General features: G+C 48.0%; 3 protein-coding genes across 7 annotated transcripts; 2 read left to right on the top strand and 1 right to left on the bottom strand.

The window, feature by feature from the left end:
* The first annotated feature begins 1786 nt into the window (after positions 1–1786).
* LOC122615154 (matrix metalloproteinase-14) lies at positions 1787–18294 on the top strand. Of its 5 annotated transcripts, XR_006325781.1 has the most exons (7): positions 1787–2198; positions 7003–7228; positions 13040–13443; positions 13513–14428; positions 14500–14578; positions 16819–17121; positions 17348–17486. XR_006325781.1 is itself a non-coding variant. In XM_043790067.1 (6 exons), the coding sequence occupies exons 1-6, from the start codon at positions 2143–2145 to the stop codon at positions 17794–17796; spliced, it is 2130 nt and encodes a 709-aa protein (XP_043646002.1). In that variant the 5' UTR covers positions 1787–2142; the 3' UTR covers positions 17797–18294. The 5 variants fall into 5 exon arrangements, 4 of the variants coding, with proteins under 4 accessions (XP_043646002.1, XP_043646001.1, XP_043646004.1 ...); XM_043790067.1 differs by lacking the exon at positions 16819–17121 and having other exon boundaries at positions 17348–18294; XM_043790066.1 differs by lacking the exon at positions 16819–17121 and having other exon boundaries at positions 14500–14668; positions 17348–18293.
* A 50-nt stretch (positions 18295–18344) lies between these two features.
* LOC122615156 (protein painting of fourth) lies at positions 18345–20205 on the bottom strand. Its single transcript, XM_043790071.1, has 4 exons — positions 19788–20205; positions 18844–19728; positions 18589–18780; positions 18345–18530 (listed from the first exon to the last, which is right to left on the bottom strand). Exons 1-4 carry the CDS (start codon positions 20074–20076, stop codon positions 18406–18408), a joined length of 1491 nt encoding a protein of 496 aa, XP_043646006.1. The 5' UTR covers positions 20077–20205; the 3' UTR covers positions 18345–18405.
* A 49-nt stretch (positions 20206–20254) lies between these two features.
* On the top strand, positions 20255–21160 carry LOC122615157. Its single transcript, XM_043790072.1, has 3 exons — positions 20255–20412; positions 20473–20832; positions 20890–21160. Exons 1-3 carry the CDS (start codon positions 20333–20335, stop codon positions 21095–21097), a joined length of 648 nt encoding a protein of 215 aa, XP_043646007.1. The 5' UTR covers positions 20255–20332; the 3' UTR covers positions 21098–21160.

Below are 21160 nucleotides of genomic sequence, written 5' to 3'. Positions count from 1 at the left end.
TAAATTCTGAACAACTACTCCACATCCTAGTGAGTCGTGGGCTCTTCAAGGATTTACACGCACACATTTGCTATTTAATAAAGAAGGACGTGTGACCAGAAGAGTTGTGTGTCTGCTCTTAAAAATGAATAGGCGCACCATGTTAAAGTACTAAGTATTCTCAAGTAAAACCGATGATTGCATTATTAGCAGTCGCACAAAGACACCAACTGAAGGATTTCTTTTGAGATACCCAAAAGGAGTGGCCCCATCAATCAGCGCGGTTAATCAAACAATCAAACAATCACTCAATCAGACTTCCTGCTCGATTTGAATTGCGCTTTTGTATCTAAAATCCTTAGTTTATTCGCCAGTGCGACAGCCATGTCAAAATATTTAATTGCATTACAAAAGAAGACATCCCCTCGAGCTTCCAGGTGGGGAGAGTCCGTACAGGTTGAGGAGGTGGTACAGGTTTGAGGAGGAAGCCAAGAGGACGGCATTCCAGCACGTTTGAGTGCGTATAAATCAAAATATAAGAACAATATAAAGCGAAATTTAGCATCACAGCGAGCGAAGTGGAAGCAAAGTGAATTCAAATGAATCAGCCTGTTCTGCAGCCGAAAGTGGTCTGCATCGGTGGAAGTGAACTTAATATGCCCATGGCACATGGCGTTCCACCGATAGAAGGGACTCTTGGGGTCGCTCTATCCTGACTCATCCCATCCGCCCGAGAAGCCGGGATTGGTGCGTAACTATCCCGTTTTCGAATCGGAACGGAACGGAACGAGGAAGGTCCCCGATCCCCCAGCACGGCACTCCGCGTAAGGGGTGCTGACAGGGAAGGACGCGGGCATCAAGCCGAGCTGAATGACTGAATGACTGGCGTTTCGGATCGGATCTCGGAACGGAACGCCATCGGAACGGATCGCCTTGCTACCCGGCCATATAAAAGAATCTAAGCGGAGCGTCCCGAGTCTCAGTCTAGCGCAAAAACGCACTCGCAGTTACGAACTTGCAGTTACGGCAGCTTGCTGCGGAAGGCAAATCCCCATAAGATATAGGATATAGTATACCTAAGCAAATTAGCGAGTGTTAAACAAATTAGTCTGTGCTTCCGCTGCGTGAAAAGCTTCCACCCAGAGTGAAATACACAACTCAGACTGAGAGCGAGAGAAAGCTGCGCCCCAGGTGAATCATCATCATCGGTGGATCTAACAGCTAGCCAAAAGCTCGCTAGCTTGCTAGCTTCTGGCTTACAGTGCGCTAACAGCGAAGGTGAGTCCTAGCCACCAAGAGCTTTTCCCCAGCCCCTGTTGCTCTTCTGCTGGCCAGAAATTAGTGCTGGATTTTCAGAAATGCCTGCACTTCCTGCCATATCAAATGGAGTTTTATAAAGGGTTACATTCAGTTGAGTAATATCCAATCGATCGCCTTGGGCAGTAAGCAGTCAGCTAGTCTGGCTAAGTAAAACTAAAAAAGAGAGAACCAGTTCTAGTCCTGTTGCTCCGCATTCACATGCAAGGGACGAAGGAACAGGGGCGAGAGCTATTTTCAACCACCAGAACTAGGATTCTAATTCCACCTACGGGCGACTGTGTGTGTCGATGGCTATTCGCGTGACTCGTAAACTAGAGGCGAACACACAGGTCTTAGCCATTAGAAGCACACACACTCGCAGGCCCCTTGGATATACAAAAGTAGGGGTGGCGAAGACGACTACGCGAACATTATTTTGCTGCCACCACAAAGGCGGAATGGCGGAGAGCTGGCACTGAAACAGAAACTGAAACAGAAAGCCAGACGAGTCGCAATCGGAACCTGCTGTGAATCGGTCGCTATCGCCTCTCGCGGAACAAGTCGTCTTGGCCAGAAACTGGGAAAGTGGGAAACTGGGAGCAGTGCTAGCCCCCTGGACATGAAATGAGTGTGGATAGTGCCCAGGCGTAGCGAAATCAAGTGAAACCAAGTGATAGTGACTATATATATAGTGGGTCCGCCTTATCTAACCACGAAGATCTAATCGCCATCGGTGGCAGATAAGCCCGATAAGTTCGAAACAGAACACCCCGTGTGGAACTTAAAGAAAACAAAGGGCGCTTTGTGCAATATTTGCTGAAGGAGCACGGGCAACGAGCTGATTATTATTTCACAAATTCGTTTATGCAAATTCAGTTTGCTCAATTCGTCTGTCTGCCTGTCTACAGGCCTGCCGTATGGTAAGTAAGTATACCAAGTGACTCATCTCCGCCGGGGAATTCCACTTTCTCGCCATCGAACATCAATGGGCCAAGAGCGATCTCCGTCCGGACTTTGCATTTGACATTGCGGACGGATCACAAAGGCGACCCGCACAATCGGCACGTAGGAGCTTTGTAACATTCCGATACATGAATAGATATAATTATAGGCACATCAGATACTTCATATACTTCATATACCTCATATACCTCATATACTTCATATACCAAACAACTATCGATGCCTGACCGTGACGTGATTGAGTTTAGCAATAGCATTTCGCACTCAAAGTCAGAGTCGCGCACTCTATTCAAATAATATACAATACAGCGAGTATATTCATATACAATTAGCATTATCTGCCCCATCTGTATGACAATTATATGTTCTGCTCGGCCAGGTGGCACAGTTCAAAGGCAAAAGTCAATGCGAAATCGCTTGAACTGAAGCGGCGTGGAAAAGTTCATTTCACTGCCGCCGCCGCCGCCGCCGCAGGCAGCCAACCTTAATGCCATCGCACTGGATCGCATCGGGATGGGGATGGAGATGGGGATGGGGATGGGGGCATGGTCTAAAAATACCATAAATAGTTGTCTTTAAAGACAACAGCAGAAGAAACTCATAAATATTTCATTGTTCCGATGGCAGAGCGGCTGAGCAGCAGAGCAGCAGAGCAGCAGGGCAAACTGCATCGCACAGCGGGCGACGACTGCAAGTCAACTTGTCCACTGCCATAACAGCGGACTATGCGAGTATTCGTGTGTATCTGGGCCCAGGTCCCAGAACCCAGAACTCAGATCCTAAGCCCAGAGCAGATGGGCAAGCAGAGGGGAGGGGCTGACAGCAGGCCAGATGCACTTGGTCCATGGATAAATGGCAGCAACAGCATCCGATTTGTCTCACAGCCCCCGCTTTGTTCTGCCAAGTTGTGCCAAGTTGGTCGCGTTGGATGTGCCAGCTCCATAAAGCGAATCAGGAACTGTCGCAGAGGCGGAATGTCGCCCATTATCTGGCTGTCGGATTTGCTCTCCTCCAGCTGCATCCCAGCTGCATCCAACTGCATCCAAGCTGCAGCCCAGCTGAACCTTTGGCTTGGGCTGCTAGCAAATTGCTCAGGGCGATTACTGGATTTGTTTGCTCTAGGTGGCAATTTGCTTCACGTGGTTTCACGCTGCTTTTCGAGGCTGAGTCACCCCAAATTGCACTCAATTGATATTAATGGGATGGCGCAGACGTATACTATCGATTCCCAGAAGGAGATACGCAGATGAATAGCTTATTAGCACAGGCGCTAATCGGGGCGCTGTAAAGGCAGATGTGCTAATCTACAAGATACAGAAAAGCAATTTAGGGTATATGCCCAGTTATCAGCCAGAGTTAGTTATAGACATTTCCTCTATCTTGCAAAATTATGTGTGCCTTACCTTGTAAGAGATATCATGGTGTGAAAGGCACACACTCTTCGATCCAAACTTGATTATCGCTCACGAACTTACGCATTACTCATGCGCCCATTGAGAAACCGCTTGGCCAGGGGAATCCAGACCGCAGATTCATTCATAAATCCCACTCGGTTAGGGGCGAGGTCGGTTAGGGGCAGATCGGAAATTCACTCGACTTTGCATGCGAGTTTCAGGAAACGAGATCCGCTGGGTTGTAAGCGTTTGCCAAAGGGAAAGGGAGGAGGGAGAAGGGAGCAGGGAGTGTGCCAAACTTACGGATAAGCTGTGAAGTGCCACCGAACGGCGGAGCGGCTGCCGTTTGCTGGACCAGCGGCGTATGACACATGTGTGCTGATTCCAAGAAGCGCATTACTCATACGCCCCCCTCTCCGGCGCGGAAGGGACAACTTCGATTATTGGCAACAGGTTTCGGCAGTCCCCCGCCACGAAATCTCCATCTCTCCACGACGCAAGCATCGCCATCGCCAGCGACAGCGACCGCGTCAGCGCCTCTGTTAGCCCCAAAAGCTCCGGGCTCCCCTCTGCGAAAGCTCCACTCGCGATCGCCAGTCGTCGTCGTGCGCCAGCGAACGCTGAAGATCAGTTGAATTTTGCGCGCAGGCCAGGGCGGATGTGTTGAGCGGCGAGAAACCGAAGAACCGAATAAGAAGTCACTGCGATAGAATAGTACTAACTGCTGTCTAGTCGCGAAGAAAGTCATCCGAAAAGTGAAAGAGTTAACTGCGCTTTTGGTTTTGAGTTTTAAGTTTTGAGTTTTAAGTTTTGAGTTTTGGTTTCGAACGCGGAAGCGAGCGCGAAAATGGAAGTGCCAGCGGGCAATTAGTGCAGCCAGACATAAATCCATAAAGACAAAAAGACACACTCACAGCTCGAAAATACAAAATACAGCTAAAACAAAAGGATTGCGACTGTGAATTACAAAGTATAAAGTATAACGCACAACGTATAAATTATAAGCAACGACAACACATCCACAGCGGAATACGCAGCGACGACAGCGAAAACAACAAACAACAGAAACATCAGAAAGAAATGTATGTGCCGAGAGCTAATTAATTAATTCGTAAGTGTTGCAAGCGACATGCAGCAACAAAGGCAGCAGCAGCAGCAGCAGCAGCAGCAGCGATAGTTCATTGATCTGCAACTGCATCCCACTGGCAGCGCAGCCAATTGAAAGGTCAAGCCCATTCATCAGGCCTAACCCATTGAGCCCATTGAGCACTCCGCTCTGCTCCGCTCCGCTTTGGAGGTGAACTTGGAGGCGGTTTCGACAGTCGACAGTCGAAAGTGCTTGCCCAACCCGGTGTGTGATATGGCTATCACTAAGGTCAAGTTCTAGTAACACTTGGTCTTGGTCTGGCCACTCATTCCCGAACTATGCATGTGCTAACACTCATAACACAGCATACCCCCCGCCGATCGCCGTCCATATCTTATCATTGGGGAAAAGTCAGCTGATAAGGTTAACAATGCCAAAAATCCACAGCAAGTGGGAATTTGGTGTCGTTGGGCAATTGATGGGGTATTTTCGACGCACGTCACCGCATGGAGCCGTTCTTGGCCAAACTGGTTGGAGTCCGAATTTATTTATTATTTTAATTCGCGTATAAATGGGCTTTGACTCACGCCTCTTCGCAGAAATGCGAACCTCGAACTTCGACTCGCTGGAGATGAGAAGGAGCCGGCGAACCGGTTTGCAGCTGGCCAAGTCCACCTTATCATGGGCAGAGTAGAAGCCCTGCTTATGACCCAATTCTGACCATCGAGCACACACCCAGACGTGTGCTACATGTCGTATACGTAACCATTACGATAAACAATAAACGAAGCAGGGCAACTTTCGCGCTGAATGCAGTTTCGCCATCGATTGCTGCGGCCCAAGCACTCGAAACTCTCTCGCCTTATTGATCTAACAGCGGTGAAATGCGTCCACTGTTATGACAACCCCACAACCCCACGGATCCGCACGGATAACCACGAATCCCCACTCGCCACTCTCCCCTTCAACCCATCAGCCGGGTTAACCACACGGCGCTAACCTTAAACTGTCAGCCCGCCGACCTTCAACCCGGCTTTTGCCCGAAACATTTGCCCAAAGGGAAAATGTGAAATGGGATTTGTTTATGGTATTTGCTTAGCGAAATTATTGTAATCAGATAACGCCGGCGGGCCAATGGGGTGTGCGTATATGCGAAACGTACTCACCTGTTCATTTGGCTTTGGCTGCTAACTGCTAAGCGGCTAATTGCCTGGCATAAAACAGACTGTTCCCGGCTTTGGCCCGGATTAGTCAGCAACAACAAGAATAACAGGCTTAAGTGTTCAGCGGCCGCTCCAAATAAATAATCGTACATACATATATCATGTATTTGCAACGCCCAGCGCCACACGGCGTGTACTTGATAGGAGTTATCACTCGGATCCCTATCAGCATAGGTGCCAGATATAGTGGGGTAAACATCTCCATAAACATAGAGTGTGGCGCCCTAGGTCAACACCATCCATCCACATCAACAGACATACGAACTGCGCTAAATTTAGCAAGCCAAATATCGGAGTATCAACAAAAGGCCCACACTCCTTTACGGTTATGGCCGACCTGGTATTTACTAGTCTAAAATTAAACCCTAATTGGCGTCTAAACTTACACGGAGTCTAAACCCATGACGTCCGAGCTGTCCAGACAACAGACACCTGACCACATGACATTCTATATCTCCGCCGATGAAAACATCGCGAGCTGGACAGGACAGCTGCTGCTCCGCGGGCTCAACGAATCCGAGATGCTCGCGGGGATTAGGGAGGCGCAGATATGGTGGCGGGTTCTGCAAATATTTGGCTCTGATAAGGGGATATTCTTGGCCGATGGCTTAATGGCTTGACAAGAAGTGAGAGTGCACTTTTCGGCCAGCTCGTTTTGCTGCCACAACAGCAAGTGTTTTTGCTCGAGCTACGTGCATAATGAAGGGTGTGCCACACAAGTGTTGTGTGTTGTGCTATTTCTTACTACAACTTGGCACTATACTGTATATTGTGTGGTTCCACTGAAAAAAAGGCCCGATTCTCGGCAACGCCGGCCACTTCCGACCACTTTCCACCTGCCACACAGAATGTGTGCCACATTCAACCTGTTGGAAAGTGGGAGTGGAGTGGAGTGGAGTGGCGTGAAGTGGAGTGACTTCCGTTCGCCCTTTGCACTTGTACTTGGCCTGCTCCCTTTTCCATTCGCGCTGTTCCTGTGTGCTGCTGCTTTATTACTTGGCCGGCTTTATGAAATATTAATTGACCTTTTCCCCACCTTCTCTCTTTGCCTTTGCAGTGATATAAAGTTCAAAGTGCCAGCGGCAAGTGGAACCGAACCCCACCACATGACAAATAGACCAGCCTCAGGAGCAACACAACACAGCAACAGCAACAGCAAAAGCAAAAGCAACAGCAACAAAATGACAAACTGCCAAAGTTCAGTGTTCATAGTCGTAGGCACCCTGTTCTCCATCCTGGCAGCGGCTCAATCGGCACCCGTTTCCACCACCACACAGGCGGAGGTAAGTCTATGCACAAATAATCAAGTTATTAGCGAAGAATACATTGTTAGAGTTCCCAGTAAATTGCTAAATAATTGAATTCATCTATAATTTATATAAACGCTGTAGTGCACTGCACAAAAAGTGCTGCATGCATTGGCAAAAACAGGGGATAATGACATCTATCATTACAAAGTAAAGCAGGAACCAACTCGGAATGGAAATGAATCAGACCCCGATTCCGAATCAGTTTTTTGCACTTGAGATAGCCGCTTTGTCTGCTCTGTCTGGCGATCTATACTATATAGTACATACTATATAGTCCGCGAGGCTCCACTTCCGATTTGCATGACGGGCGTGCCAGGCGCTCAGAGTTCCGAGTTGCGAGCTGGATGCATTTGGGAATTATGCCCAATTTTCCGCCAGACAAAATGTTCCGTATTCACGAGTCTGGCTGTGCAACAGGCTCACGCGCATCGCAATCGCATGTCAACGGAATTTATTCCACTCACACACTTGGTTTTGGCCCGGCTCAGAGGTTCTGGCCTTAGCCTTAGTTGGCCGGCTGGAAGTGCATGCCGGCGGCTAATTGCAGTCTGATTATCGCTATCGTTATCGCTCGTGACATTGGCCAGTGGAAAACGAGGCTTTCCACCAGGAAAACTCGCACGCCATTCGCTCCTCAGCTAATCGATTCGAATGCACTGCCTGCCGTCAGAAACAATAATCTCTGCCCATTTCCCAATGATTTAAAATAATGGAACAGCGGACTTAAAAAGAATTCATACCTTTAAACACACAGATTAACATTATATGTCTAGAAATTCCCCTCATTTATTTCTTAGCTGAATTTCTACGAAACAAGTGCAGTGATAACAACAGAACTTAAGTGAATTATTTGTTATGTTTATTTCTCATTAAGTATGTACTCGTAGTTATTACCATTTAAATTTAGAAATGACTCAAAATCGCTGTCCTGGTGGAAAACCCAAGTTTAACCTGTCAATCGATTGGGAATGCCGCACCCAAAGTGCATTAAGTTCCAGCCACCAAAAAAGTGATAACGAAACGCCATAAATTATTACTTTCGATTTGCTGGATTATTCCACCCCGCGGCAACTCGATTTCCACGCTTTCAATTTATAAATATTTATCTCCGATTAATTGCTTGTCATGATCGCTGTTTTGCTGCTTCGCCGAATGTAATTTGCAATTACACATTCTGCTATCTCCGCGAAGCTAATCACGTTTACTTGCCACAGACTTGCATAAATTAACTGGGAAGACGCGGAGAAGCGGACCCAGAAATCGAACTTCCTGATTACCCATTTACGATCGCCGCCAGCGGGTGATGATTTAGATACAGATACAGTACATCCAATGGATTCGCTTCACCTCATCGTGCCACGCATTAGCGCGTGCTTAACTTTGATTCTAGTTTTATTTATGTTTTACGTAACTCGCCGACTTCTAATTGGTATGTTGGGCGCGTTGGCCATAACTTGGCTCGTTGTCGCTGGCCAGTCGCCCCAAAAGCAGCTAAGGCAGCTAGGCAGCTAAGCAGCTAAGACAGCTAAGGCGACGGTGTTACGTGTTTGTCTCTCCAATGTCAGGTTCTTTGTTCTCACATCCCTCCCGCTGCCAAACGCTGCCAAACGCTGCCAAACGCTTTCCCATAAATCTCCCATCTCCCCGAGAATGCAAATCGTGCAGACCACCGCCGCAGCCAGGAGGAAATCGTGATTTCTCCCCCACTATGAAATCAGATAGCACTTTCTCATGGGCGACGATTAACAATCTGGTGCGATGCGATCGGAGCAGGAAAACTATATCTATTTCCCAGTGAGTCATGCGCCGAGCATAATGGAGCTGTCAAGAGGTTAATTACTTGACCAATGAGCGAAACCCACAGTCACTCGGGCATTCGTCATCGCACCAAGGCAAAAACAGAGAAAGCCGTAGAACTTTTCTGCTCCAAATATAGCTAATCAAGTGCAGTAGTTGGCAAGTTAATTCGCACTCCACCAGCAACTGCCCACTTTCCTGGCCAAAAGCAATCGATGGAGTGAATTGTTTGCCATTCGTGTGCGAGTTTGATTGATTTGCCTATGAAATAGTTGCGTGCGACCTTCGCGAGGTGCCAAATTCACAAACAAAAGGCTGCATCAGCCTTGCAGGGAAGCACTTGACAAACAAGTGATAGTTTTTGCTGCTTTGGGCCAACATCCTTTCTCCTTTTCAGACTGCGCCAAGGTCACTCATAGCTTAGCATTTCGCGCTTCTCGCCATAAACAACCTGGTAACCGCCTAAAAAGGCTGCGGAATGGCAGCGGCAATAAAATCCTTTTTTGCCTGACTTTGCATGAATAGCGCTTTTTATTGTCCGGTTATCTTAGCATCTTGACGCTTATTTATCGCCGCTTGAAATTAGCCACTTGGGGGAAACGAGCTGCAAAAAGAAGACACCTTGTGGAAATGTCAAATATTCCGTGGGAGTTTCCCTGCCAGGCAGCCTTATGCTTAAACTTTAAACTGGCATTACTACTTCTGCTTTGCTGCTCAGGACTTAAAGTCCTTCCATAGAAAATCCTTGCTATTATTCGCTCCATAGCCCAATTTGGATGGCGAAACCAGCTCGAAGTTCTTTCAATTTAATCCCCTCTCCGCAGCTCCGCATTAAATTGAAAACGTTATACAACTTTAAGCCGTTGGCCCAGTTTCTGTTTTGGGTTCCCCAGCCTGGTTGGCTTTCGTTTCGTTATAGTTTTGAGTTTTCTTTTCAATCTGCCCAATCTGCTCGTTATGGAAACCCAAAAGAAGTGCCGCCAAATGAGGCGCCTGCGCTTCGATTTGCCACTGAGGTGCGAGGTGCGAGGGGTGGTGATGTAATCGCCGCGCTAAAACATTTAAACAAGTTAATCCTGTTTGCTAGTTGGCGGCGAGATTGGACAACTCAAATGGTGGGAAAATCGCAGGGAAACACAGGGAAAACCTGCGCTATTTGCCTTTAATTGTCGCAGACACTTTCGCTTATGCACGTGCTACGCAAATATGTGTGCAACTAGGTCTAGGTTTGTTTGCAGCCAATTTTCCTGGGCGAATGCAAATGCAAATGGAAGTGGTAATGGAAATGGAAATGGGTGTGGGTGTGGGATCCCCTCCGCCTGTGACCCCCGGATAGCGGACGAAAGTCAACGACCTGGCTGACCCACATACCGCATTCCTTGCCACGTAAACGTAAACTAACCACGCACCCCCGAAAAACGCTGAACGCTGAACGTTCGCCCCAGAGTTGTCATTCGCCCGCTTTTCCCGCTGGGCAATAATTTTCCCATCAATTTCCAGCAGGCACGTTGGCGATGTATACGAAAAGTGTACACAAAGCGATACTCGTTTATAAATTATGCATGTCCTGTTCTTGTTTCTACCGGAAATAAACGAGGCGGAACTCTACGCCTCCAATTGAAATGGGTGAAAGTTCAATGACTCCACGAAGGAGCGCCCTCTGCAAAATCAAATCAACTTGGCAACTTTGCAACTTGCAACTTGGCAACTTTGCACCTGTGCAAATTGTGTTAAATATTTGAAGGTTGCACTGCGATTGTAGCATACTTTCCCGAGCTCACACACACACACTCCTGCGGCTCCTGGCCAAGTCGAGCTCCACAGAAACCCCCGTGGGCCACTTCCTGCAAGTTCAACTCCTTCGGCAAAGTAAACCAGGCAAGCAGGTCAGCCAGCTGAATAGATACCACTTGCTGGGCAGGAGTGCACATACAGAAATGCATAAAAATTTACTGGGTACAGTTGAAAATAGGTGGCAAGTCACAAGCCTTGATTAAGTGAACTCTTAAGTAGTTATTCAAATGCATTTTTAGGGTTATTCCTTTCCAACTCGTTTCCAGCTAAAGTAAATGCGTATAAGCCCGTGTACAGATCAGCAATCAGTATCAGTAAGTTTTACTGTGAAACACCAAGAGTTCTGGTTGGTGGCGAAAGCCATTTTTTGTTGACATTTCAGCTTTGCCTGTCCGCCAAACAGCAGAGCGCAAAAAAGTGTGTCAATGTGCAATAATAAATTTAAGTGCAACTTCAACGCCCTCCGAATCGTGACCCGACTGCAGTGGCCCTCACCCCTGGAGCGCGAATTATATCCAATGATTTGCATCTGTCCCATCCAATCCCGTCGAGAATCGGTAATCACATGCAAATGCACGTCTATCCAACTCGCCGTGGATGCACTCAAATCACGGCTATTGAGCAGCTGAGATCCCATTCCCTCGCCTAGAGCGATGAGTCCCGAAATATGTAAGCCACGTTAAATTGGTGGCCCCCACTTCCGGTTTAGCCCCGACTTCCGTTCGCCTTGTGACGCATTCCCTGCTGTATGAGAAATGCGTCAGAAATGACTCAATTACGGACAGGTTGAGTAGTCTTTTGTTTGCTGCCAATGGGGGTTATCTTATCGATGGAAGATAACCGAAAGAGCCATGTTTGAGGCCCGAACAATGCATTCGATTGCTGCCATTCTGTTTGTTCTATGACAAAAGCTGCATTACTCGTACAAACCAGAGAACCAGAGAAGCATTCTGGCATACTGGGGAATAACACCTTCTCGGTAACCAAGAGTAGCTCCGAGTAATTATGGTAATTGCACAAAGAGGCGCTGCTAAGGTCGCAGATGAGTCAGTAGAAACACTCTGCGTCTTCCGAGTCTGAATGGCAATCTGGGCTTGGAATGGATTTGGAGTGGATCTGCATCTGTCAGGAGTTGAGTGACAGATACTCTACACTTGCACCGTGCTTTGTTTACGGTTCGTTTACCTTTCGAGCAACGCAGCCAGCTGATCGGAGGCGAAGAGTAAAGACTGGTAGCCAACCCACCCAGAAGATCACAAGATCACAGAGCCACTGGCTCGCGGACGCGACTTGAATACTCAAGATGCCAGCGAAATGTTTACTTCCTCGCAGGCGGAAAGAACACAATAAAATTAACAGTCAGCTGGCATTATGCAAGATTCGGCAAATCATTATACGAGTACAACATGTACTATACACCATATACTATATATATGTATATACACCATATACATGCGGCGGCATCAAGTCATTAAGAATGTGCGACACATAAACGGCCGGGGAACCTGATGCCCATGCCAAGTGGAAAGTCGTATTGCCGAAACGTTAAGCGTTAAGAGTTAAGCGCATAAAACAAGCGGTTGTAAGACAGTTTGCCGTTGTAATTGGCCAGAAATCAAATTCCAATTCCAAGTAGCAGGCCATAGCCAGGTGATAGTTAGTGAACAGGTGAACACTTAACTGTTGCGATAGCCTCGCATTGTTCTCCGATCGCGGTGCACTTCCCTGATGGGCAAACTGTTTTCATTCGATGTCTCAATGTTACACTTCTCAATTTACAATTTACAATTTACTATTTACAATTTACAATTAGGCAGTGATCGCTTCCTTAATGCTGGCGATGCTTGCTGATCGATTAAGCGATTTCACACCTTTCCCAGTCACGTCGCATTCGCTGTTTATCTGTATGGATATAGCTACACACGCATATCAAGCATACGACATGGGGCCCCTCTTCCCCTCCTCCCCTCCTCCCCTCCTCGTTATTTATACAAAGTGGAAGCCAGTGAGGAGTCGTAAATTATGCAAGTCAGATGGCAGGGAAAGGCGACAGCGTAGCCAGGACTAATCTGATGGCCATTAATCATGTTGGCCGCGACGGGTGGCCATCGGTGCCATCGGTTCCATCGGGGCCCATTGATCTTTGCCAGCTGTCCCCTAATCCCTCCTTCTTCGCTCCCTCGCTCCTTGCAGATATACCTGTCCCAGTTCGGCTACCTGCCCGCCTCTGCCCGCAATCCCGCCAGCAGCGGGCTGCACGACCAGCGGACCTGGGTGAGCGCCATCGAGGAGTTCCAGAGCTTCGCGGGACTGAACATCACCGGCGAGCTGGATGCGGAGACCATGAAGCTGATGTCCCTGCCCCGCTGCGGAGTCCGGGATCGCGTCGGCACCGGCGACAGCCGCTCCAAGCGGTACGCCCTGCAGGGCAGTCGCTGGCGCGTGAAGAACCTAAACTACAAGATCTCCAAGTACCCCAAGCGGCTGAAGCGAGTGGATGTGGACGCGGAGATCGGTCGCGCATTCGCCGTGTGGTCCGAGGACACCGACCTGACCTTTACCAGGAAGACTTCCGGCCCCGTGCACATCGAGATCAAGTGAGTAGCCCAAAAGCCTCCCTTCAAATTTAGAAAGCTCATCATCTCCTTCCTTTTCCTCACGCCCAGATTCGTGGAGAGCGAGCATGGAGACGGCGACGCCTTCGACGGCCAAGGTGGCACCCTGGCCCACGCCTTCTTCCCGGTCTTTGGCGGAGATGCTCACTTCGACGACGCGGAACTGTGGACCATTGGCTCGCCTCGCGGCACCAATCTGTTCCAGGTGGCCGCCCACGAGTTCGGTCACTCCCTGGGACTCTCCCACTCCGATCAGAGCTCCGCCCTGATGGCGCCCTTCTACCGCGGCTTCGAACCCGTCTTCAAGTTGGACGAGGACGACAAGGCGGCGATCCAGTCACTGTACGGCCGGAAGACCAACCAGCTGAGGCCCACCAACGTGTACCCGGCCACCACCCAGCGGCCATACACTCCTCCAAAGGTGCCACTGGACGACTCCATCTGCAAGGACTCCAAGGTGGACACGCTCTTCAACTCGGCGCAGGGCGAGACGTACGCCTTCAAGGGCGACAAGTACTACAAGCTGACCACGGACTCCGTGGAGGAGGGCTACCCGCAGCTCATCTCCAAGGGCTGGCCGGGATTGCCGGGCAACATCGATGCGGCGTTCACCTACAAGAACGGCAAGACGTACTTCTTCAAGGGTACCCAGTACTGGCGCTACCAGGGCCGCCAGATGGACGGCGTCTATCCCAAGGAAATCAGCGAGGGCTTCACGGGCATTCCCGACCATCTGGACGCCGCGATGGTTTGGGGGGGCAATGGCAAGATCTACTTCTTCAAGGGCAGCAAGTTCTGGCGCTTCGATCCGGCCAAGAGGCCGCCGGTCAAGTCCAGCTATCCCAAGCCCATCTCCAACTGGGAGGGTGTGCCCAACAACCTGGACGCTGCGCTGAAGTACACCAATGGCTACACGTACTTCTTCAAGGGCGACAAGTACTACCGATTCCACGACGCCCGCTTTGCTGTAAGTGCTGCCAGCTGGGGGAGCAATCCTGGATAATAATAATAATACTTTATTGTAATGCACTTTCACAGGTTGACACGGCCACGCCCCCCTTCCCCAGACCCACCGCCCACTGGTGGTTCGGCTGCAAGAACACGCCCTCGTCCACAGGTAATATCGTCGAGGGTTCGGACAACGAGTTCGAACAGCACTCCATGATCCCGCATGCCGACGATGGTAATGGTGATGACTTAGACGCAGGTGAGTGGGACCGACTCGGCGGTAGTTTTGTTTGAGGTCGAATCGAATTGAATCGATCTACTGGATCCACGAATATCGAATCCCGAACTCTGAAAGTCAGAAAGATCTCATAGGAAGAAGTCTTGTATGAGTTGTTACTTAGCGAGAAGCAGTTACGAGTCATGAAATGATAATATTAATAAATCCTATCTTTATGGTATGTTTAATTAAGTTAATGTCTATGTAGTGAAATTCTCTTACTCAAGTCGAATGTGTTTGTCTTTGTTGCCTATGGAAGAAATACATTTATACTACCTATTGAAAAACTAATTACCAACTGTGTGTGTCCAATGTCTTTTGCCAGTCTATATACTGTATATTTATATTTATAAATATTGTAAATTCTACCTTCTCCTAATCTTGATTTTGTGGTGATTCACTTTAGTTTTGTTTCAGTGCTTACACGCTGAGTTTTATTTGGTGAAAGTACTTTCCTATAGAGTAACCCCTAACTTCATTTTAATGAGACCTCTGTTTTAATAACATTTCTATACTAGCTGTACTAATCTTGATACTAACCCCACTTTGCTAATTACATCTTCGAATAAATAACTGTGTGTTCCTTCCATTAACTTAACTAACCCAAACTAATCCTTGCAAAACTAACGCTTTTGGTACTTTTGGTTTTTTGATTCTACTGAACTAACCAACTCAATTAGCATACCATGTACAAAGATACTGCAAAAGGAAGAAATGAATATAAAAACAACCATAATATAATACCTTGCTTACAGTTTAATAGCCCAGAGATTAAATAAGCAATTATCTACCGCAACGACAACAACAGCCACCAAAACTACTGGTCAGTCGGTCTCACTAACGTGGTCCAAGATCAACTCCACCGGAAACCATGTTCCTAGCCTATAAGTCACGATCCTAGCATGCGCACTCTCTAACCGCCTAACCAAACCTATATAGCATCTGCAATAGTCACTAACTGGTTAACCCCAAGATAAAGCAACACTATCTGTTGAACACCACAAACTCCGAAAATGGAAAACCCCGAAAAGAACACCCCACCCTATGTTCTAAGCTCCGTAGTTCCGTAGTTCCGTACTTGCGTAGCACTAAGTATTTATCTAGATATGGTACTGTTAATATTTGACCTTCCACTCCCCGAACTAAACTCTATACCCTGTAGTCAAAGTCGCAAAACCTCGAACAGTGTTTGTGCGTAACCGTTTCCTTGTTTTGGCACCTCCGGCACAAAATTCCGAATGGCTAGTGGCTGGGTTGAGCCGCACCTAAAACCACCCACTCACCCCCAACCACCCACACAACCCAACCACCCAATACACACTTAAAACACACTCTAAACTCTCTCACCCGAACTCCCCACGTAATTGCATGAACAACCGAAATGGGTACTAACATGGAGCAGGAAAAGATCCACCTCACCTGCATGGCACGCAAAGTCGAAGGGGATTGTATTGTGGGATTGTAAGAATGCTGGATATATGGGGCTCATCATGTGATATGTGATATGTGATCCACTCCCGTTATGACCCAATCTCACTTAACACTCGCTTGCACGTGCCTGGCCCATAATCGTCTAATTTGCATTCAACAAGAGCCGAACAATCCAAATGTATTCGTATGCGTATTCGAAGTCGTATTCGTATTCGTCATTGTCATCTGTCTGTATGTTACATCTGTATGTACGTACATATATTTCTTGCAGGCTTTAAGAGACGCGGCTTCAAAAACAAGAACAATTAACCACAGCACACATCCAGCAAGCACAACAGCAACAACAGCCGAACCAAACGAACATCAAGTCCATACCAACACTCACACCCATTACCAGCCACCACCACCACCACCACCACACCCACATAGACTCATCGCGCAGAAGAATCGGAAGAAGCAGAAGAATCAGAATCAGAATCAGAAGAATCTGCTGCCGTCCTTCTTCCGCCTTCCCGCCTCTCTGTTCCGTTCCCTGTGTGTGTAGTTGTAGACTTCCTGCCCACACGTAGAATCATCCTGTTCGTAGACTGCTAGACCCCTATCGCACATCCCGCTGCATCCCGAGCATTGCTTTATGGTTTATTCAATACTTTTGTTCTTTAAACGAATATTTTTATTTGCGGCTCGCACCGACGATACAGCACCGCAAGTGCCGAGTGTGAATCCCAACCCGAACCAGGGCATTCTGCCCGGCTGGATGTGGGGCCTCACGAACAGATTCTTCTAGTCTAGAGGATCTGGTAGCCAGCTCATCCGTGTGTTGTAGCCCGTCCCGTTGTAATTTGTAATCCATCGCCCGCATGAGTGATCTCTGTCTGAATAAAGTAAACCATCAATCGAAACATACAAAAAACATGCCACGCCCACGAACTGCGCCGCCTGCCGAAACGCCAAGCCATGCCAAGACAAGCCAAATAGAAAGAAACGAGTTTACAGAGTGAAGAGTATGTTGCATCAATTATTTTTATTTGCTCCCCCTTACTTAAGTTACTTAAGTTATGCCTACTTTCTGTTCTATGCCCCCCAAATGCCCTCTACAGTTGAAAAACCATACCAATTCCAAAACTATCTAGCTTAGATCTAAGTCGTTTCTGCACAGAACATCCCCAATCTGAACCGCCCAACGAGAAACGCCACTAACTTGACTTCCCACATCCCTGTTTCCCTTAGCCGTGGGCGATCACCAGTCCAACGACGAGCCGATGGATCCGGAAGTGGCCGAGCGAACCGGAACCGGAAACGGAGCCGTGTCCCAGTCGAAAGTGACGAGCAGCTCCGCTGTGAGCACCGTGATCACCACCATCCTGATGTGCCTCGTCTCCAAGAGAGCTAAGAGACCCCAGCGAACCTTCAGGATCAAAGCCAGCCACTCGAGTAAAGTTTCCGAGATTTGGAGATTTGACTGCACGTTGGAGGTGCTCCAGGTGCTTGAAATTCAAATGTACGCACATCATATCGAATACGATGAGAGGGAATCCCAAAAAGAATCAAAAATAATCAAATTGATACAAATACAAATACAAATTGACATTGAAATCGAGCAGAATATCAATTGTAAATTGAGCGATCAGCATGTGACACAGGTGCCTTATCAAATACTTTTGTTGTTGTGTAAATAAAATCAGCCTTAAATATAATGAAATAGTTTATAACATTCCGCATTCAAACGATCAGAAGTCATATCAAATCAGAAGTTCTCTACGCAGTAAGCTGTTTTGGTGATGACAAATTGCGATATTAAATTTACGAGCCATATTCAAGGAATTGGAGAGAACCAAACAAAAATTAAATACTGAACATTGAACCTAATTTAGTTTAGATATAATTGTTAATGTCGGCACATGGGAGAGGAACCTCGCATGTTCCTCCAGCTGTGCTACAATTTCGCAAACGCAATTGTTTTAAGTTTACAAAACGATACGATACGTGACTTGACCATATATAAACTAATATGAAAATCATCATCGAGTACATATGATTATTGTATAAGTGATATTTAAGACAGTCCATTAAACGATATTGCTTCGGGTTTAATATTTAAAACCGAAATATTATTTAACTTACGTATTATTATGTGTAATTTTATTTTATATACCATAAATGTACGCTGAAAGAAGAGAAACTGAACAAAAACGAAAACAAAAGATAACAAATAAAGAAACAGAAGTTCGATAAAAAATAAACTAAATTAGTATTCTTAGTAATTTGGTACACTGTAGCACGACAGATTAAGGATCAGGATCGCGTTCTAGTTGAGCATAGAGCTCCTCAAGTCTGTCATCCTTCTCGTGCTCGTCAGCAGCACTGGTGCCTCGCCTGAAAGGACCCGAAAACAGCCGCCCAAAACAGGAATCTGCGTAAGAAAAGCAGTGATCAGTGAGGCAAAGAACTCCATCGGAGTAATAACATACTTTTGGCTTTCTTCTGGCTGTCATCCAAGGGTTGTGTTGCCGGCTTGCTAGCCGCTACGGGATCAGAGATTCCCAAATAGTCACACTCTTTCTTAATGTCACGCATTAGGTGCACCTCTTTGGATCGTAGTAAACCACCTGAAGGATTCACGCACGGCTCTACTTTGGGGGTAAGATCAGGTATAAATGTATCTGCGAATGAAAAGGTGGCATTTTGAAAGAAGCCGATTATGAATTGCAAATCGATTTATATACCTTCTAAGCTGTTCTGTCTGAATTGCAAACTTTTTATAATAGCGCCATACTCGACCATTTGACGCTTTAGCTTCTGAATCTCTCTCTCCTGTTCGTTAATCTTGTTCTTGCGCTTGCTGACGTTCTTGCCGTTGCCACTGGAATCTGAGCTGTTGTCGCTGTCGCTAATTATGATCGACTCCACCGGAGGTGGTGATATGACCTTGCAGTCGGTATTGTCGTCGTCTCCATTTGGCGACTGCAGCGCCTGGAAGGAGGTGGCGCACTGTACCGTGGGCATGCCGGCGCGCTTCCGAAGACGCCGGTAGCGGACTGTGAGAGTGCGGCTGTTCAGCGGCGAGTCAACCAGCTCCTTGAACGCCTCCATGGTCTGGTCAGGTGTGGCGTAGCGCACAAAGGCGTAGCGGGCGCGCTTCTCGCGCTTCAGCACTCCGATGTCCACTCGCATGGCGTTGGCGAAGTAGGCCTTGATGGCCGAGGTGGTCATGTTGAACGGCATGTTGCCCACATACAGCGAACAGGGATCGATGAACTCGGCTTGCTCCTCGTCGGAGAACGGCTTGAGCTCCGCCCGAAGGTACCCCGTACCGAAGCGCACCTTGTTGATGTCGCGAATGGTGGCCTCCACATCGGCTCCGGCCTTCAGATGCACTAGACAGTATCGCGGCGCCACGCTGATGGGCAAGACCACGTCCCGAATCTCCTTGGACAGTCCTGCCAGCATGGGAGCAGTAATCTCGGGATCGGGAAAGCGGATGAGCAGCACCTCGGAAGCGGGTGCTTGGCCCGGCTTGTTGGTCAACTCGCGTTCCAGGGCGAGGGCCCTCAGTGTGTGCTCGCGGCGCATCTTGGCCAGCTCCCGACGGGACAACTTGGCCGTGTCGGCTGGATGGAATGGTTAGGTTGTAACAGAGTACTGGGATGTGTGCAGTGTAACGGCTTACGCTTCTTGTTGTCACTAGCGGTCTTCTCCAGCTCGGCGTCATTGTCCGAAAACGGCCCATCCGCGCTGGACTTCCACGGCAGCAGTTGGCTGCCGGCGGGAGTGGACTCGAACAGATAGGACTCCAGCGAGGGAGTGCATCCGTTGCCCGTGTAGGGTGCTACGTGTTTGGCCAGCATAACCTGGCCGGCGTCGCCACCCGACGACTCGTTGTCCCGATCGTCGGTGGTGTCGAGACGCTTGGCGTCCGGACCATCGCCGGATTCGAGGGCCGCGCGTTTTGAATCCATTTTGTTAAGGTATCAAAAATACAAATGGTACCCGTCCTGTGGAACGTGTTCCTAGCTAATGTTGTGGAAACTGGAAAAGACTGTTCTACAGCTGTGTTGTTTACCTACTGACTGTTTTGGGGTAGAGTGAGCTTCAAATCCTTATCCGAAACTGACGCAAAATTCGTAGCTGCTGCGACTTGGCAGTCCGGCAACTCCGGCGCACAGCTGATGGCGCTGCCAGACTGTTTACGGAGCCACTATAAGAAAACACAAAATGTGTGCGGCGCTCTTACGAAGCATAAAATTGGTTCATTTACGGCCAATATCAGCTAAACCGGCTTTCCAGGGCTTGCAGTAAGACCTATCTAGTGTTTCCCACAGCCAACTGAATCACTCTACCCCTTTCCCATTCAGCACCAGCAGCTGGCTGCGCAAGTGGCGCAATGTGTCCTCCGGCGAAGTGGAAAGGAAGCTCCTCTTTGGCGACAGGCTTCCGGATAATTATAAGCTCATCTACCGCGCCCCTATCGAGAGCTACGTGACCTGGACGAAGAACATATCCACTGCCACGACCAGTATTCTGGCTGCGGTGGCCGCGTACCACTATGCCACATCCATGAACTACCTAAATATGGTCCAGACAATGGACATAGCCATTCTGGTGTCCCAGGAATCGGATCTGTACTACTTTGTAGGCGGCTTCCTGCTAATAAACCTGGCGATTCGGGCTTTTGTGGCCAAATATCCCCTGAGAATATACAAGAGCTCGGAAAAGTAATTTGGATAAGATAGTACACGAAATTCGCAAGCAGTAACTCACTTTATTTATAGATACGTTGCAGTCTACGGCTCCCAACTGCCCGTGGGAACTGTGAAACACTATTTCGAACGCGGTCAAATAGCTGAGTACAAAAACTTCTTAAATCCCTGGAGCCACATTATGTACAAACTGGGCACCCGCTCCTCCATGCTGCTGGTGGATTACTTCAAGACGCCCTCGGAGTTCCACCAACTGTTCGCGACCAAACAAGAAACGTAGACCTAATTGTTAATTGTTTATGATTGTTAAAAATAAATTTCCCTTTTGTTGGAATATTTCTAA

This window comes from Drosophila teissieri, chromosome 2R, assembly GCF_016746235.2.
Source record: "Drosophila teissieri strain GT53w chromosome 2R, Prin_Dtei_1.1, whole genome shotgun sequence".
Classification (NCBI taxonomy): Eukaryota; Metazoa; Arthropoda; class Insecta; order Diptera; family Drosophilidae; genus Drosophila; species Drosophila teissieri.
This window is presented reverse-complemented; position numbering and strand designations above follow the sequence as displayed.

Bases quoted from the DNA above. Each gene is read 5' to 3' on its own strand.
- LOC122615154 (XM_043790066.1), top strand. From the start codon at position 2,143: ATGCAAATTCAGTTTGCTCAATTCGTCTGTCTGCCTGTCTACAGGCCT. The intron at 7,229-13,039 runs GTAAGTCTATGC...CGCTCCTTGCAG, and splicing joins CCACCACCACACAGGCGGAG to ATATACCTGTCCCAGTTCGG. The intron at 14,669-17,347 runs GTGAGTGGGACC...TGTTTCCCTTAG, and splicing joins TGGTGATGACTTAGACGCAG to CCGTGGGCGATCACCAGTCC.
- LOC122615157 (XM_043790072.1), top strand. From the start codon at position 20,333: ATGTGTGCGGCGCTCTTACGAAGCATAAAATTGGTTCATTTACGGCCA. The intron at 20,413-20,472 runs GTAAGACCTATC...TTTCCCATTCAG, and splicing joins CCGGCTTTCCAGGGCTTGCA to CACCAGCAGCTGGCTGCGCA. The intron at 20,833-20,889 runs GTAATTTGGATA...CTTTATTTATAG, and splicing joins ATATACAAGAGCTCGGAAAA to ATACGTTGCAGTCTACGGCT.
- LOC122615156 (XM_043790071.1), bottom strand. From the start codon at position 20,076: ATGGATTCAAAACGCGCGGCCCTCGAATCCGGCGATGGTCCGGACGCC. The intron at 18,781-18,843 runs GTATATAAATCG...TTTCATTCGCAG, and splicing joins CAGACAGAACAGCTTAGAAG to ATACATTTATACCTGATCTT. The intron at 18,531-18,588 runs GTATGTTATTAC...TTTCTTACGCAG, and splicing joins CAGCCAGAAGAAAGCCAAAA to ATTCCTGTTTTGGGCGGCTG.